The following is a 19,697-nucleotide window of genomic DNA, read 5'->3' as shown; positions in this document are numbered from 1 at the left end:
AGGGAAATATACCTGTCACCTGTGGCAATGTATTCCACAGATTCACCACCTTCTGGCTAAAGAAATTCCTCCTCATCTCTTCTAAATGGACATCTTTCTATTTTAAGGTTGTGCCCTCTGGTCCTCTATAAGAAACATCCTCTCCACATCAACACTAGGCCTTTCAACATTCTATAGGCTTCAATGAGATCCCCCTCCCGCCCCATTCTTCTAAATTCCAGTGAGTACAGGCCCAGAGCCATCAAACACTCCTCATATAATGAGCCTCTGAATCCTGAAATAATTTTCCATAACTTCGTTTGAACCTTGTCCAATGTCAGCACATCCTTTCTTAGTTAAGGGGCTCAAAGCTACTCACAATGCTCCAAGAGAGGCCTCACCATTGCCATAAAGCCTCAGCATTACACCCTTGTTTTTATATTCTAGTCCTCTGGAAATGAATGCTGACATTGTACAATATTTGCCTTCATCATTGCCAACTCAACCTGCAAGTTAATCTTTAGGTAATTCTGCACAAGGACTCTGAAGTCACTTTGCACCTCCGAATTTTGTATTTCCTCCCCGTTAAAAAGTAGTCCACACTGTTATTCCTTCTACTGAAGTGCATGACCATACACTTCCCGATACTGTATTCTATCTGCCACTTCTTTCCCCGTTCTCCTAAACTGTCCTTCTGCGGCCTCCTTGCTTCCTCAACACTACCTACTCCTCCACCTATTTTCCTATTGTTCACAAACTTGCCACAAAGCCATCAATTCTGTCATCCAAATCATTGAGATGCTGTTTTACATGAATAGAAGCAGTCCCTACACCAACCCCTGCAGAACACCACTAGTCACCAGAAGTCAACCAGAAAAGGCCCCCTTTATTCCCCTTCTTTGCTTCCTGCCAGTCAGCCAATCCTCTATCCATGCTCGTATCTTTCCTGTAATACCATGGGCTCTTATCTTGTTAAGCAGCCTAATGGGCCTTGACAATAGCTTTCCGAAAATCCAAATAAACAATAACCACCAACTCTCCTTAGTCTATCCTGCCTGATATTTCCTCAAAGAATTCTAACAGATTTGTCATGCTAGATTTCCTGTTAAGGAAACCAGGCTAACTTTGGCTTATTTTATCATGTGCCTCCAAGTACTCCAATGCCTCTTACTTAATAATGGACTCCAACATCTTCCCAACCATTGAAATTGGGTCAACTGGCCTAGATTTTCCTTATATCTGCCTCCCTCCTTTTTTGAAGAGTGGAACAACATTTACAATCTTCCATTCCTCTGGAACCATGCCAGAATCCAGTGATTCTTGAAAGATTATTACTTATGTCTCCACAATCTCTTCAGCTACCCTTTTCAGAACCCTGTGAGGTAGTCAATCTGGTCCAGGTGATTTATCTACTTTCAGACCTTACAGTTTCCCAACCACCACCTTCTTGATAATAGTAAATGCACTTACTTCTGCCCTCTGACACTCTCGAGTTTCTGACATACTGCTAGAGTCTTCCACAGTGAAGGCTGACACAAAATACTTATTCAGTTCATCTGCCATTTCTTTGTCCCCATTACTACCTCTCCAGTATCATAGTCCAGTGGTCCAATCTCCACTCTCGCCACTCTTTTACTCTTTATATATCTGAAAAATCTTTTTGTATCCTCTTGTATATTATTGGCTGGCTTACCTTCATATTTCATCTTTTCTCTCATTATGGCCTTTTTAATAGCCCTCTTTTTTTAAAGTTTCCTTATCCTCTATAACTTCCCACTACTTTCTGCTGTATTATAGGCCTTCTCTTTTCCTCTTATGCTATCTTTGACTTCCCTTGTCAGCCAAAATTGCGTCATCCTTCCTTTAGAATACTTCTTCATCTTTGCGACGGATCTATCCTGCACCTTCCAAGTTGTTCCCAGAAGCTCCAGCCATTGCTGTTCTGCCATCATCCCTGCCAGTATGCCCTTCCAATTGTTCCTCAAGTCACCAATTCTCTTTAGTCTGACTTTAGCTTCTCCCTCTCAAACTACAGGGTGAATTCTATCATATTAAGATCACTGCCTCCTTAGTGTTCCTTTACCTTAAGCTCCTTAATAAAATCTGGTTCATTACACAACACCCAATCCAGAATTGCCTTTCCCCAAGTGGACTCAACCACAAGCTACTCTGAAAAGCTATCTCATTGGCATTCTACAAATTCCATCTCTTGCAATCCAATGTAATTAAGTGGACAGATTACATCCTTAAATTTCAGGACAGGATCATAAAACAAAGTACAAAAGTGCATAATCACTTTTGGTAAACCAAGTATTCAGTTTATGCACAAGAAATCCAGCAAATAAAAAATAAACATGAAAATAATATTAGTTAAGAGGTGACTCTTTAAGGTACACAACACACTTTTTCAAAGAATTATTTAATATTTTCGCAAATGATGTTGTTTGTGTTCATGCTGCAATAAACTTTCTTGTCTTACAGAGTTCTGAGTATGCCAGGAGCTTGGTTGATAAAAAGGATGATACCAGTGGGGTACGACCTTACTTTAAGTCTTTATCACAGCTTTTTAAAGGCTAGGCAGTTGAATATGGTTCTGAATTATATTTGTATAACATGTATACATTTTTGATTTTTAATTTATTTTCAGTATGTAGAAGCTACTGGAATTAGTTGCCCATTCTAGTTGATTTTGAAAGATGGAGGTCAGTCTCCTTGAACCAGTACAGCCTCATAGTGAGAAGATATCTCCACATTACTGTTAGGGAGGGAGTTCTAGGATGTTGATCCAGTGAAAGTGAAGGAGCAGTTAATATATTTTGGAAGTTGCTAGTTCTAAAGGTGCATGAGGATGTTCCCACTCCCCTGCTTCTCTTGTCTCTCCAGTTACTGAAAGCAAACTTAAGGTTTCATCCATTTCTCCCAAAAGTATAGCCCAAAGACCTTCCGTTTGTTCCTTGAATTAAGGCCAACCAACTTTCCTCCACCATCACCCACTTCCAACTTATTTTGAACAATAGCGCTAGAATATTCCAGTATGAGAGATCTTCAACCTGAAAGTACAATTTTGTTTCTCATCCTGTAAAAGATGCCTGTTCTGCTGGGCATTTCTAGCATTTTCTGCTTTAACTTCAGACTTCCAGCATCTGTTGTTTAGTTTTCATTTCCTGAACAACTTCTCCCTTGATTCCAGTCAGTTTCTCCAAATAAAGGTATTTCATTGGGAGTGTGCATGGGTTTTAATTATGCCTGATGCTTTTTGGAGACACTCTTTGTTCCAGTCCCTTTCAATATCGTCCTTTCATCTCTTTTTCTTGTATCCTGATTGTATTGAGGCAACTTCATGTTTTTATGCAAACTAGAAAATTCCACCCACTTAGTTGTCAATTCTATCTTTTGGTAAAATACATAGGATCTGGCACTGCTACTTTCCTTTTCCTCCTCAACTGCCAATAATAAAGCCCACCAACTCCCATAGCTATTTTAAGCACACATAACCTCTCATCCAGCTTCTTAAAATTGCCATTCTATTCTCCCAGCTTTTTTGCATAATTTCTGACTCCTTGATACCAACCTTTCCAGCATTTCCTTATTCTTCAACCAAGGACTTCCCTCCACTTGTATTTAGCTATGCATCCCAAAGCTAATCTTTTAAATGTATTAGATGTGGTCAAGAGGTTCAGCTGTTTTTAGACCAAACATCACAATGAGGAAGATATGTAAACTTTGACTGTGGAATGATTGTTGGTGCTAGACAGGGTGGTTTGAGTATCTCAGAAATTGCCAATTTCATACACAACAGTCTCTGGAGCTTACAGAGAAATGTGCGATAAACAAAAAACATCCAGTGAGTGGCAACTCTGTTAATGAGAGGAGTCAGAGGAAAACGGCCAAAATAGTTCAAGCTGACAGGAAGGCAGCAGTAACTCAAGTAACTATGTGCTACAGTGGTGTGCAGAAGAGCATCTCTGAATGCACAACACTTGGTATAGGAGGTTTCTAATAAAGTGGCCATGGAGTCTACAGTGAAATGCATTGTTTGCATCAACGACCAACACATTCTGAGGATGTGGTGGGGCCAGCCTACAAGTGTCACCATGCTTTTGGTCGCGGCGTACCATGCCCAGAAGTTACTAACCCTAACCCATATGTCTTTGGTTTGTGTGAGGAAACAGGAGCACCCAAAGGAAACCCACACGGCCAAGGGGAGAACGTACAAACTCCTGACAGACAATGGCAGAAATCGAACCCTAACTACTAGCAGTGTAAAATGTTACATTAACTTCTGTGCTACCATAGCTCTCCTGGTTTTCAATCCCTGTCGATGAGAATAGGTCTTTATTATATCTTTAATGATTATCAGCAATTCTAAATTAATTTGCCTTCCAACTTGTCCTAAGCAAAGCAATTCAAGTTTCTCTATCCATTTAGGTCTCTCATCCCAGAATCCTACTAATCTTTTCTGCAGCTTTGTTGTATAGATTCTAGGTCTTGTACACAATGCGTTAGTTACAGTCAAGCCAGTGCTTTATGGAGATTGAACATAACTGATTTGACTATAGATTTTATGCCTCCATAAAAATTACAGCATCCCATATAGTTTCTTTTAATTGCTTACTTGCCCAACAATTTACCAAGATTTGTGCATATGTACATTCCAGTCTGTTGGAACTTTACCAATTATATTAAATTTCCTTATTCTTCTCTTTAGAATAAATTTCTTTGCACTTCTTTGTTCAATTTCATCTGCATTCTACCAGGCTATATCTGCTTGAATTCTAAAATTATCTTCCTTGCTGTTTACAGCATTTTTGCGGCATCAGCATTTTTAAAATATTGCCCTGCACATTCAGGTCTTGGTCAGTATACATCCAGAAAATTGGGGCCATGATCCTGATCACTGTATTTCTTCCTCTAGTGTGAATATCTACCATTCACAGTGAATTTTCTGCCTGCCTCAAAGCAATTTTTGTATCTATGCTACCACACCCTTTATTCCAACAAGCTTCAACTTTTCTGACTAGCTTATTTGTGACATTTGATTAGCCATCTTATGTAAGTCCTTGTACACAACATCAGCCATGGTGTTCTCCCTTCTGTTATTTAATCAAAAGCTCATCAAATTAGTTAAGCAAAATTTTCCTATGACAACTCAACACTTATTTTCCGGTATTATTCCTTCACACATAAATTTGTTGCTGGATTGACCGTTTCACAGTATCGTGATTAGCGAATAAATATGGTTTTTAAACCCTCTCCTGTTGTCACCTGAGATGGAGAATTAATTAATTAAGTAATTAATCTCAGATTCACAGAACTGTAGTCCCAGAATACTGTTAGCATCCATTTCTACACACGCAGGCAGGTTTTACAGTTCAACTGATGGACATTTCCCCTTGTGTGAGGCAGAATTTGCAGTCTGTATTCCCATATTTGCACTAGAAGAGATTTCTCCTAACTATACAAACAAGAGAAAATCTTCAGATGCTGAAAATCCTGGAGGAACACAAAATGCTGGAGGAACTCAGCAGGCCAGGCAGCATCTATGGAAAAGAGTAAACAGTTGACGTTTCGAGCTGAGACACTTCCTCAGGACTGGAGAAAAAAAAATGAGAAGTCAGAGTAAGAAGGTGGGGTGAGGGGGAGGAAGAAATACAAGCTGATGTGTGAAACTGAGAGGAGGGGAGGGGTGAAGTAACGAGCTGGGAAGTTGATTGGTGAAAGAGATAAAGGGCTGGAGAAGGGAGGAATCAGATAGGAGAGGACGGAAGGCCATGGAATTAAGGGAAGAGGGAGGAGCACCAGTGGGAAGTGATAAGTGATGGGTAGGTAAGGAGTTAAGGTGAGAAAGGGAAATCAGTGTCTCTGTTTTTTGTTTTTTTTCTCCTCAGATTGTTAATGGATTAAAACAGAGGATCTTTAAGTTGGAGCAACAGTGTAAAGAGAAGGACGGCATCGTAAAGTAAGATATATGTCAAATCACATCAGTAGTTTATTTAGTTTCTGGTTACTTTATTTTTCTTGCGTAGTACTGTATTTTACTATCCTCATTCCCCACATCTTCATTTCCTGTCATTTTATCAATGAGAACTACAAGCCCTCCAATGACATTCCTGAGATTTTACTCCTGTGTTGGATGCTGATGTTTTTGATTTGAAGTTCTTCAGACGTCAAGATTGAGGCATAAAACTTATTGCTTGCGATTGTTTATTTAGTGTTAAAATAACAAAGGCAGGAAGATGAAGCATGGGAGGGAGAGGAAGAGGGAGAGAGACAGAGACAGGCCATAGTGGCAGGGAAATGAACAAAAGGGAAAGAGAACAAACCAAAGTGTTTGCTAATTCCATTGAATTTCTATAGATAACAGACATTCCATAAGATATCAGAGCAGAATTAGCCCATATGGCCCATCGAGTTTGCTCCACCATTTCATCATGGCTAATCTATTTCCCTCTCAACTCCATTCTCCTGCCTTCTCCCCATAACCTTTCACTTATCAAAAATCTATCACCCTTTACTTTAAATACACTAAATGACCTGGTCTCCACAGCCACCTGTGGCAAAGAATTCCACAGATTCATAACCCTCTGACTAAGAAATTGCTCCTCATCTCTGTTCTAAATGGACAGCCCTCTATCCTGAGGTTGTGCCCTCTGGTCATAAATTCCCCACTACATGAAACATCCTCTCCACATCCACTCTATTGAGGCCTTTCAACATTCGATAGGTTTCAATGAGATCCTCCTCATTCTTCTAACTTCCAGTGAGTACAGGCCCTGACCCATCAAATGCTCTTCATATGATAAGCATTTAATCCTGGAATCATTTTTGTGAACATTCCTTGAACCCTCTCCAATATCAGCACATCTTTTCTTTGATAAAGGGCCCAAAATTGCTCACAATACTCCAAGGGAGGCCTCACCAATGCTTTACAAAGCCCCAGCATTACGTCCTTGTTTTTATATTCTAGTCCTCTCAAAATGAACGCTGACATTGCATTTGCCTTCCTTACCAATAACTTAATCTGTAAGTTAACCTTTAGGGAATCCTGGACGAGGACTTCCAAGTCCCCTTGCACCTCAGGTTTTTGAATTTTTTCCCCCTTTAGAAAATAGTCTGTGCTTTTATTCCTTTGACCAAAGTGCATGACCATACACTTCTTAACACTGTATTCTATCTGCCATTTCTTTGCCCATTCTTCTAATCTGTCTTGCTGCTTCCTCAATGCTATCTACCCCTCCACCTATCTTCTGTTGTCCACAAACATGGCCACAAAGTCATTCAAATCATTGACATATAACATAAAAAGAAGCGGTCCCAACACAGACCCCTGCAGAACACCACTAGTCACCAGAAGTCAACCAGAAAAGGCCTTTGCTTCCTGCCAGTTAGCCAATCCTCTATCCAGGCTGCTATCTTTCCTGTAATACCATGGGTTCTTATCTTGCTAAGCAGCCTCATGTGTGGCACTTTGTCAAAGGCCTTCTGAAAATCCAAGTACACAACATCCACTGATCTTCCTTTGTCTGTCCTGCTTGTTATTTCCTCAAATTCCATTGCTTGAATCCATGAATAAGATAGCCCCATTCAAGTACAGGTTTCCCCCGCCATCCAAAGGAAGAGCGTTCCAATGAAGTGGTTCGTAAGCTGGAATGTCGTAAAGCAAAGAAGCAATTACCATTTATTTATATGGGAAAATTTTGTGAGCGTTCGCAGACCCAAAAATAACCTACCAAATCATGCCAAATAACACATAAAACCTAAAATAATAGTAACATATAGTAAAAGCAGGAATGATATGATTAATACACAGCTTATATAAAGTAGAAATACTTTTCCACAATCATTGCCTGAACTGTTCTCCGTAGCGAAAATCTCACGCAAGCACCGTCGGCAGAAAATCTCACACAAGCGCTCACCAGTAATTTTTAAGCTATGAAGCTGCCAAATCATACCAAATAACACGTAAAAATACACAGCTGATATAAAGTAGAAATAATGTATGTACAGTGTAGTATCACTGACCAGAATTGGGAAAGCGCGGAGCACACTGATGGTGGTGTGTTAGGCTGAGTCGTCGCAGATTGGGGTGGTGCAGTGGCCCCCACCCTCCGGGCAGTGACCCGATACATTGCCGCGAAGCGTACAATGGTACAGCAGTAGCCGGGAGACACACAGCACATCTTTAAGAAAAAAGCCGAAATAAACATGCTAATTAATTAGGTGCCACCCGGCACGTAATTGTCGGCCCAGATCAGAGACGATTGCTGATTGTGTCATCTCTGATCTGGGCCGACAATTACATGTCGGTGGCACCTAATTAATTAGCATGTTTATTTCGGCTTTTTTCTTAAAGATGTGCTGTGTATCTCCCGGCTACTGCTGCATTCTCCACGAATTGGTATCTGTCTGCGGCCTGGGTGTTGGGGTGGTGGGACACTGGGGTGTCATCTCGTCGTCCGTTTCCATTAGGGCAGGCAGCTCATCTTCTCCTATGACTGCCCGCCTCGATGTCGAAGGTCGAGGTTCGTCATCTGCTGTGGCTGATGTGGAAGGCTTGCTTGACTGCTGAGCCTCGCACATTTTTCTGTCATACAGTTCTTTGTAAGGACTCAAACCATCCTGCAAATATCCCCTAAACCGACGTACCCTTTCAAAATTAAAGTCATACTTTATCATTACTCATTCGGTTTCAATTGTTATCCTTTCCTCTTCCAATTGCATCAGCTCTTCACCTATCAGTTCTTGGTCATGGGATGCCAAAACCTCTTCAACAGCAGTCCCCAACCACTGGGCCGCGGACTGGTACCGGGCCGCAAAACATGCGCTACCGGGCCGCGAGGAAACGAAAAGATTTGGCGATATGAGTCAGCTGCACCTTTTCTCATTCCCTATCACACACTGTTGAGCCATTACGCATGTGAGGTCATTACCCGTGCGTCATCCGTGTCAGCACAGGAAGGAGATCAATTCCTTAAGTTTGCCAATGATGGCGAGCTGAAAGGTATGTTTGACATAACATCTCTGCCGGCATTCTGGATCAGAGTCAAGGCTAAATATCCTGAGATAGCCACGAGAGCACTGAAAACACAAACACGAGGAAATCTGCAGATGCTGGAAATTCAAGCAACACACATCAAAGTTGCTGGTGAACGCAGCAGGCCAGGCAGCATCTCTAGGAAGATGTACAGTTGACGTTTCAAGCCGAGACCCTTTGTCCTGATGTGTGTTGCTCAAAGAGGCTAGTAAGAGATTTGAAAGTGGGAGGGGGAGGGGGAGATCCAAAATGATAGGAGAAGACAGGAGGGGGAGGGATGGAGCCAAGAGCTGGACAGGTGATAGGCAAAAGGGATATGAGAGGATCATGGGACAAGAGGCCCAGGGAGAAGGAAAAGGGGGAGGGGGTGAAAAACCCAGAGGATGGGCAAGGGGTATAGTCAGAAGGACAGAGGGAGAAAAAGGATGGAGAGAGAAAGAATGTGTGTATATAAATAAATAACAGATGGGGTACGAGGGGGAGGTCGGGATTAGTAGAAGTTAGAGAAGTCAATGTTCATGCCATCAGGTTGGAGGCTACCCAGACGGAATATAAGGTGTTGTTCCTCCAACATGAGTGTGGCTTCATCTTGACAGTAGAGGAGGCCGTGGATAGACATATCAGAATGGGAATGGGATGCGGAATTAAGATGTGTGGCCACTGGGAGATCCTGCTTTCTCTGGCAGACAGAGCGTAGGTGTTCAGCAAAACGATTTCCCAGTCTGCGTCAGGTCTGGGAAGTGGCCAATATATAGAAGGCCACTTCGGGAGCACCGGACGCAGTATATCACCCCAGCCGACTCACAGGTGAAGTGTTGCCTCACCTGGCAGGACTGTCTGGGGCCCTGAATGGTGGTAAGGGAGGAAGTGTAAGGGCATGTATAGCACTTGTTCCGCTTACAAGGATAAGTGCCAGGAGGGAGATCAGTGGGGAGGGTTGGGGGGGACGAATGGACAAGGGAGTCGCGTAGGGAGCGATCCCTGCAGAAAGCGGGGGGGGGGAGGGAAAGATGTGCTTAGTGGTGGGATCCCGTTGGAGGTGGCGGAAGTTATGGGAATAATGTGTTGGACCCCGAGGCTGGTGGGGTGGTAGGTGAGGACCAGGGGAACCCTATTCCTAGTGGGGTGACGGGAGGATGGAGTGAGAGCAGATGTGCGTAAAATGGGAGAGATGCATTTGAGAGCAGAGTTGATGGTGGAGGAAGGGAAGCCCCTTTCTTTAAAAAAGGAGGACATCTCCCTCATCCTGGAATGAAAAGCCTCATCCTGAGAGCAGATGTGGCGGAGACGGAGGAATTGCGAGAAGGGGATGGCGTTTTTGCAAGGTGAGAAGAGGAATAGTCCAGATAGCTGTGAGAGTCAGTAGGCTTATAATAGACATCAGTGGATAAGCTGTCTCCAGAGATAGAGACAGAAAGATCTAGAAAGGGGGGGAGGTGTCGGAAATGGACCAGGTAAACTTGAGGGCAGGGTGAAAGTTGGAGGCAAAGTTAATAAAGTCAACGAGCTCAGCATGCATGCAGGAAGCAGCGCCAATACAGTCGTCGATGTAGCGAAGGAAAAGTGGGGGACAGATACCAGAATAGGCCCGGAACATAGATTGTTCCACAAAGCCAACAAAAAGGCAGGCATAGCTAGGACCCGTACGGGTGCCCATAGCTACACCTTTAGTTTGGAGGAAGTGGGAGGAGCCAAAGGAGAAATTATTAAGAGTAAGGACTAATTCCACTAGACGGAACAGAGTGGTGGTAGAGGGGAACTGATTAGGTCTGAAAGCCAAAAAGAAGCGGAGAGCTTTGAGATCTTCCTGATGGGGGATGGAAGTATATAGGGACTGGCCATCCATGGTGAAAATAAAGTGGTGGGGGCCAGGGAACTTAAAATCATCGAAAAGTTTAAGAGCGTGAGAAGTGTCATGAACATAGGTAGGAAGGGATTGAACAAGGGGGGATAAAGCCGTGTTGAGGTATGCAGAAACGAGTTCGGTGGGGCAGGAGCAAGCTGAGACAATAGGTCTGCCAGGACAGGCAGGTTTGTGGATCTTGGGTGGGAGGTAGAAATGGGAAGTGCGAAGTCTGGGAACTATAAGGTTGGTAGTGGTGGATGGGAGATCCCCTGAGTGGATAGAGTCAGTGATGGTGTGGGAGACAATGGCCTGGTGCTCCTTAGTGGGGTCACGATCGAGGGGTAAATAAGAAGAGGTATCAGTGAGTTGTCACTGTGCCTCGGCAAGGTAGAGGTCAGTACGCCAGACTACAAAAGCACCCCCTTATCGGCGGGTTTAATAGTAAGGTTAGGATTAGTGCGGAGGGAGTGGAGAGCAGAGCGTTCGGAAGGAGTAATGCTGGAATGGGAGCAAGGTGCGATGAAGTCGAGACGGTTGATGTCCCGTCGGCAGTTAGCAATAAAGAGATCCAGAGCAGGCAGAAGACCAGACCGGGGTGGCCATGAAGAGGAGGAGGGTTGAAGATGGGAGAAGGGGTCATTGGTCATTGGTGGGAGTGGAAGAGTCCTTGCCGAAGAAGTAGGCAAAGAGTATTTGACTGCTACTCTTGGCCATTGGCAACCCTACCCCTCCTCCCCCCCCCCGCCCTGGGGTCGGCCGGTCCACAGTGCAAAAAAGGTTGGGGACCCCTGCTTTTCAACATCATCTTCGTCAGCTCACAAGACAAACTTACTTAGTCCTTACTTCGTTCACCACGATCGAAACGCTTAATTATGTCTAGTTTTACGCTAAGTGTAACACCCTTACGAGCTCTTTCAGGCTTTTCCAATATCTTAGAACTCATCTTGCAAACGGCTGCTCACAGGCATGTGTTTAAGCAATGCCGGAGAGAATGCAGTTCCGAATCCAGGGAGAGCAGCTGCTCAGGGCACGTGCTGCTTTTTTTGCGTGCTTTTTTTTCATAACAGTGAAAACACCTTCTGTTAGCGAAAACGGTACTAATGTAGGTCTTTCGTAACAGTGAGGTTTCGTAAAGCGAATGTTCGAAAAGCAGGGGACACCTGTAATGGGATATCTGTAACTGCAATCAAGAGGTTTCCAGAAAAATAGAGGAACTGTAAGCATTAGAAAACCCACTGAACAATTACATATATATGGGTAATCATATAAAAACACAAACAAACGTGAGAAAGTTAAAGTACAAGGGAAATAACAATTAAACAGATTCCTAGCAGTGATATTTAAAACATCCGTAGCCACGGGTGAGGTGCCAGTGGAGTGGATGACAGCTAATTGTGTTCTGTTGTTTGAGAAAGACTCTAAGAATATACCAGGAAATTGTAGACATCAGCAGTGTGGAAGTTATTGGAAGGTATTCTAAGGGACTGGACATATGTAAGTATTTGAATAGACAGCAACAGATTAAGGATAGTCAACATGGCCTTGTATGTGGTAAGTCGTGTTCAACCATTCATACAGTTTTTTGAGAAAATTGATGAAGGCAGGGCAGTGGATGTTGTCTGCATGGATTTTAGCAAGGCCTTTGACAAGGCCCCACATGGGAGATTGGTCAAGAAGTTTCATTCGCTTGGCACTCAAGATGATGTAGTAAATTGGATTAGACATTGGCTTTACAGGAGAAACCAGAGAGTGGTTATAGATGGTTGCCTGTCTGGCTGGAGGCCTGTGACTATTGGTGTGCCACAGGGATCAGTGTTGGGTCTGTTGTAATGTGTCAACTATATCAGTGTTCTAGTTGATAATGTGGTACACTGGATCAGCAAATTTGCAGATGACTCCAAGTTCAGGGGTGTAGTGGACAGCAAGGAATACTACCAGAGCTTGCAGTGGGATCTGGACCAGCTGGAAAAATGGGCTGAAAAATGTCAGATGGAATTTAAGTGTGAGGTGTTGCACTTTGGGAGGACCAGCCAGGTTAGGTCTTGCACAGTGAGCAGCAGGGCACTGTGGAGTGCGGTACAACAAAGGGATTTGGAAATACAGATCCATATTTCCTTGGAAGTGGCATCATGCGTAGATAGGGTCGTAAAGAAAGCTTTTGGCACATTAGCCTTAATAAATCAAAGTACTGAGTACAGTAGTGGGGATGTTATATTGAAATTGTATAAGATGTTGGTGAGGCCTTATTTGGAGTATTGAGTCCAGTTTTGGTCACTAACCTACAGGAAAGACAGAGGTAAGATTGAAAGAGTGCAGAGAAAATTTATAAGGATGTTGACAGGACTTGAGGACCTGAGTTATAGGGAAAGGTTGAATAGGTTAGGCCTTTATTTTGTTGAAGCAGGGGAATGAAGGGTGAGGTTTGATGGAGGTATACTAAATTATGAGGAGTACAGGTTTCCCCCGCCATCTGAAGGCAGAGCGTTCCTATGAAACGGTTTGTAAGCCGGAATGTTGTAAAGCGAAGAAGCAATTACCATTTACTATTTATTTATATGGGGAAAATTTGTGAGCGTTCACAGACCCAAAAATAACCTACCAAATCATGCCAACTAACACATAAAACCTAAAATAACAGTAACATATAGTAAAAGCAGGAATTATATGATAAAGGCATAGCCTATATAAAGTAGAAATACTCTTTACAATCATTGCCGCACTGTTCTCCATAGCGAAAATCTCACGCAAGCGCTCTCGAAAGAAACACTCTCTCCAGTAACCTTTAAGCTATGAAGCTGCCAAATCATACCAAACAACACATAAAAATACACAGCCTATATAAAGTAGAAATAATGTATGTATAGTGTAGTATATACCGGAGTTGGGAAGACAGTGCCGAGCACACTGATGATGGTATGTTAGGCTGAGTCGTTGGAGGTTAGGGTGGTGCAGTGGCCCCCACCCTTCGGGCCGCTGACCGATACCGATCCGCGAAGCATGCAGGGGTACAGTGGTGGCCGGGATGCACCCAGCACATCTTTAAGAAAAAAGCCGAAATAAACAAGCTAATAAATTAGGTGCCGCCCGGCACGTAAATGTTGGCCCAGATCAGAGGCTATTGCCGATTGTGTCATCTCTGATCTGGGCCGACATTTACGTGCCAGGCGGCACCTAATTTATTAGCTTGTTTATTTCGGCTTTTTTCTTAAAGATGTGTTGGGTGCGTCCCGGCTACTGCTGCAATGTATCGGTCCGCGGCCCGGGGGTTGGGGTGGTGGGACACTGGGGTGTCATCTCATCGTCGTCTGTTTTCATCAGGGCAGGCAGGTCATTTTCTTCTATGTCTGCCTGCCTCGATGTTGAAGGTCGAGGTTCATCGTCTGCTGTGGCTGATGTGGAAGGCTTGCTTGACTGCTTAGCCTCGCGTATTTTTCTATCATACAGTTCTTTGTAAGCACTCAAACCATCTTGCAGATATGCCCTAAACTGACATACCCTTTCAAAATTAAAGTCGTACTTTATCATTGCAGCGAAAATCTCACACAGTTGCTTCATGTTCAGTTCCTGAAGGACTTCACTTTCGGTTTCGATTGTTACCCTTTCCTCTTCCAATTGCATCAGCTCTTCATCTATCAGTTCTGGGTCATGGGATGCCAAAACCTCTTCAACATCATCTTCGTCAACTTCCACAAGCCAAACACACCTTGTCCTTACTTTGTTCACCACGATCGAAATGCTTAATTATGTCTAGTTTTACGCTAAGTTTTACGAACTCTTTTAGGCTTTTCCGGTACCTTAGAACTCATCTTGCTAACAGATGCTCAAAATAAATCGACATAAAGTACAGATGCTCACAGGTACATGTTTAAGCAATGCCGGCTAGAATGCAGGTCTGGGGGAGGAGTGGCTGCTCGGGGTGCGTGCTGCCTTTTATCGCGCACTGATTTTTTCGCGCACTGCTTTCTTCCGTAACAGTGAAAACACCTTCTGTTAGCGAAAACAGGTAACTAATGTAGGTCTTTCATAACAGTGAGGTTCTGTAAAGCAAATGTTCGGAAAGCGGGGGACGCCTGTATAGATATGGTAAATGACTAGAAATAGAGATTATAGGTTAAGAGTGAAAGGTGAAATGTTTAAGGGGACCACGAGGGGTAACTTATTTGGTGAGAGTGTGGAAGAAGCTGTCTGCACAGCTGGTGGATGCAGGATCAATTTTAATATTTTAGAGAATTTGGATCGGTACTTGTGTGAGAGAGGTATGGATGACTTTGGTGTGGGTGCAGGCTGATGGGACTAGGCAGATTCATTGTTCTGAATGGACTAGAAGGGCCAAATGGCCTGTTTCTGTGCTAGTGTTTTATGACCTTATGACTAAACAGCTTAAAGTTTAAAGTACACACATCACCATACACAACCCTGAGATTCATTTTCTTGCAGACATGCACAGTAAATTCAAGTAAGTCCAATCCAACATTCTCCTCTTTGATTCTAAATCGCATATTTAGAATCATTACATCTGAAAATTCAGAGGCAGAAAAACTTGTACCTATGTTAAGTATAAAATAATCAAAATTTCACCTAGGTTATGGAAATGTTGAAGGGTATTCATATGATTATGTCATTGCTAAGTAGATTGACTTGTAGGCACACATATGTGAGTCTGAACCGCTCTAAGGGTGAGTCTGATCACCCTTTAATAAGTAAAAAATGTGCAAATTATGATAAGGCGTATCAGGACAAATATTAGACTCGTAATATTGAATAACCTCAGCTTCCTAGTCTTAATTGAATCCAAGCAAAGAAATTCCATCCATCAAATTTTTAGCTGTTTCTCTATTAATATGATCAGCCAAATTAGTTATGTCTTCAGACTTGTCAGGTATGTAAGATAGCATTCCTTTCCTATAAGTGCACATTTCCCCCTTAACTGCTAAGAAAAAATCTAATGCCATGTGATTTTGAAGAACTATCTTATGTACTGTGATTATTTCGAAGTGTGTGGTATATATTGGCATACCCAGCATCTAGAGGCATTAACAGCATCAGCAAATTCATGTGATACTTGCAAGCATATATTATGTGTCATCTCATTTGGCACATTGTGAGTAGGGAAAATTGGCAGATATATAACAACAAAAAATAGTATTAGAATAAACTTCATAATGTCTAGTTGCTATCGACTCTGTTCGAAGTCTTCTGGCTGGCTAGTGATTTTCTCACCATAGCCCATAGGTACTGACTCCGAGGTTGCCAGCACATTAACTGCAGTGCCTATTGACCTCGTCGGGTACCACTTTAGCTCACTTGCAGTAACTAGCATGTATTCACTTACTTTTGCATTCTACTTTTACCGCCAAGTTAGTAACCAACAGCACGTGATAAGGACCTTTCCATTGAGCTTCCAGTTGTTCCTTATGCGGTTTCTTAATCAGGGTCTACTCACCAGGAATCAGGGTGTGTCCTCCTTCTGTTGGATCACTCTAATTGGGAAAAACCTGTTGAGAAGCAGACCGTACGCTTTGGGTTAGTTTCAAACAACAGTTAACTAAACTGTTTGCCACAATGTGTATATCAGTCTCTCCGAGATCAAGAACTCCTGGCAGTGACACAGGGTGCTCTGTTACTACTTCAAAAAGACTAAATTTAATTTTCTTGTGTAGGGTTGTTCTGATTCTATATAACAGCTGTATGTCATGGTCCACCTTCTTCATGATACTTAATCATTCTTTCATGATTCCATTCATTCGTTCGACTTGCCCTGATGACTCTGGGTGATGTGGATAATGGAAAGACCATTCAATGTTCATCAGTCAACATAATTCCCAACAAATACTTGCAGTGAAACCCAAACACGGGAAAATCTGAAGATGCTAAAAATCCAAAGTAACGCACACAAAATTCTGGAGGAACTCAGCAGGCCAGGCAGCATCTGTGGAATAAAGTAATCAGTTGACCCCTTGGGCCAAGACCCTTCTTCAGGACTCAAGGTCTCGAAAAACCTTTTTGTCCTGAAGAAGGGTCTTGGCCCAAAACTTTGTCTGTTTACTGTTACATAGATGCCACCTAGCCTGCCAAGTTCCTCCAGCATTTTGTGTGTTTTTCTCCCAGTGAAGTGTGTTCTTTGGTCAGAGTCGATGTGGCACAGCTAGGAATATAGTCCCTAATCAGAGCATTTGCTGTGTGTGGTGGTGTAGCTTCCACCCATCCTGAAAACTTACCCAATATTACATCAGAGTATTCTTGACACTTTGGGAAAGTAATATCATCCACTTGTAGATGTAAAAATGAAAAAGATGGGGGCAAGAGCACTTAATTGTGGTAGCTTTTCAACTGCTCCAGGTTTTTTTTCCTGGTATATCATACATCTTTTTCTGCTTGTTTGCTTGTGCCCTGAACTTTGGATTCTATTACCACTGGGAGAATCTGCCGATCATCTTTTCTACTCCAATGTGTCCTAGGCTGTGCCAGATAAGGAAGCAACATAGTTGGAGCTACTAGTCTATGACTAGTACCATATCTCCATGCTCCATCACTGCTTAACTTTCCACTATTTTCCATCCAGAATCACAGTTCCTGATTAGAGCATCGAGCTTGCACCCCTTGAATATCTTGTATGCTTGTTTCTGATACAGAGTTCAATTTTGTTTCCATAATTTCAGTTGTTGGGTTCACTGCATATATCCCCAATATTTCTTTTGATTCTTTGACCCTTATTACTTCTTATACTTCAAATTTTTTACTCCTTCCTGAGCTGCCTCTTTTGCAATTTCAACTGCGAATACAATTCCACAGTTTCCATTGTATTCATTTTGGAGTGGCTTTTATATTTCAATACAGAAACTTCTGACAGTAATTGTATGACATTCATCAGTTCTTGTACTGGTTTGCTATTCTTGATTGGGGTTCCTACAACCTGGTGGTATGGGTCCTGAGGCTTGTATTCCTCCTTCCTCATGGCAGCAGTGAGAAGAGAAGATGGCCTTGATGGTGGGGATACTTGATGATGGATCCTGTTTCCTGCGTTAGCACTCTTTGTAGCTGTGCTCAGTGGTGGGGAGGGCTTTACCCGTGATGGACTGGCCTGTATCCAGTTTTCGTAGACATTAATGTTTCTATACCTGGCTGTGATGCAACCAGTCACTACATTCTCCAATGCAGATCTCTAGAAGTTTGTCAGAATTTTAGATGACATGCTCTATCTTCGCAAACTTCGAAGAAAGTAGAGGTGCTACCTTCTTCTCTTTGCAATGGTACTTATGTGCTGGACTCACGACAGATCCTCTGAAGTGATAATGCTGAGGAATTTAAAGTTGCTCTCCAACGTTCCCTCTAATTTTTTTTAACAGCTGCACAGACCAGTCATCGATTTGAGCGAGCAGGAAATTTTTACACAATCTGAAAAATGCATGGTAATTTAAATATATTTATGTAATATGTAATATGGGCCAGTGGTTTATTAACCATGAGCTATCCATTTCCATTCTGTGTTTATTGTTACACTTTGTAACAGTTTTGTAACCTAATGTAAATACATTGAAGCTCTAAATTATTTCAAAGTAAATCATGTGGTACATTTATTATTGAGAAAATTTATGGATTATATTCATTAAAACATAATTACAAGGTATTTCACAATTTGCATAGATTTCAAAATTATATTAATTTCAAAATTGTATTAACCTTTTATAAAAGAAAATTCCAGCAGTGCACCAACAAAGGCTATGTTTGCGGGTGCATTCAATTACTGTGCAGCCATGCCTGCATGCAAATTGAAGGAGTAGTGTTGCTGACCCTCTCCACCTCTGATCCCCTGATGAGCACTGGGTCATGGACCTTTGGTTTCTTCTTCCTGTTTGTTTTTGCTAACATTGAGTGAAAGGTTGTTGTTGTGGCACTATTCAGCCACATTTTCAATCTTCCTCCTATATACTGATATGTCATCACCTTTAATTTGGCCAACGATAATGGTAGGAGAACAACTAAATGATTAGATTTCCTGAAATGCAGTCCATGGATGGAACAGTAAGCATTCCTTATGGTAGTGTAGTATAGTCAAGTGTGTTGGAGCCCTTGGTGTTACAGATGATACGTCGATTATAATTGGGCAGAGATCTCTTCAAATAAGTCCGCCAGCAATGATTCGGAAGGCGTTACGGTCAGCTGTTCTTGTTTGTTAATCGTGGCACGTCTAGTCCATCTGGTGGATCGAGAAGCCCTCAAGTCTGATCACCCAATCTAGTGTGTCTGAGGTGACCCAAGTCTTTGTGAAACAGAGAATGCGGCAATTCTTCATTTCTCTCCAATACAGCAATCTTGACCTTAGGTTGTCTATTCTTTTCTCCAGAGATAGAGGAAGTTTTACACCCTACCATTTTAGAGCCCTCTCCTCCTTCCTAGTAGAGTGGATAGGGGAGAACCAGTGGATGTGGTATATTTGGATTTTCAAAAGGCTTTTGACAAGGTCCCACACAGGAGATTAGTGTGCAAACTTAAAGCACACGGTACTGGGGGTAAGGTGTTGATGTGGATAGAGAATTGGTTGGCAGACAGGAAGCAAAGAGTGGGAAAAAACGGGACCTTTTCAGAATGGCAGGCAGTGACTAGTGGGGTACCGCAAGGCTCAGTGCTGGGACCCCAGTTGTTTACAATATATATTAATGACTTGGATGAGGGAATTAAATGCAGCAACTCCAAGTTTACGGATGACATGAAGCTGGGCGGCAGTGTTAGCTGTGAGGAGGATACAGGGTGACTTGGATAGGTTAGCTGAGTGGGTAAATTCATGGCAGATGCAATTTAATGTGGATAAATGTGAGGTTATCCACTTTGGTGGCAAAA

The 19,697-nt window shown here is 42.5% G+C and overlaps 1 protein-coding gene across 6 annotated transcripts in view; it reads left to right on the top strand.

Moving 5' to 3' along the window:
- iqce (IQ motif containing E) overlaps positions 1-19,697 on the top strand; it is a 121,588-nt gene that overhangs the window by 21,892 nt on the left and 79,999 nt on the right. For all 6 annotated transcript variants that reach the window (XM_063058630.1, XM_063058628.1, XM_063058631.1 and 3 more), the window contains 2 exons: positions 2,461-2,511; positions 5,868-5,938. In XM_063058630.1, coding sequence (XP_062914700.1) covers positions 2,461-2,511; positions 5,868-5,938 — 122 coding nt within the window. The remainder of the gene's footprint in view (positions 1-2,460; positions 2,512-5,867; positions 5,939-19,697) is intronic.

This window comes from Mobula hypostoma, chromosome 9 (genome assembly GCF_963921235.1).
Source record: "Mobula hypostoma chromosome 9, sMobHyp1.1, whole genome shotgun sequence".
In the NCBI taxonomy this organism is placed as follows: Eukaryota; Metazoa; Chordata; class Chondrichthyes; order Myliobatiformes; family Myliobatidae; genus Mobula; species Mobula hypostoma.
Note: the sequence above shows the minus strand (reverse complement) of the source record. Positions and strands in the feature narration are given on the sequence as shown.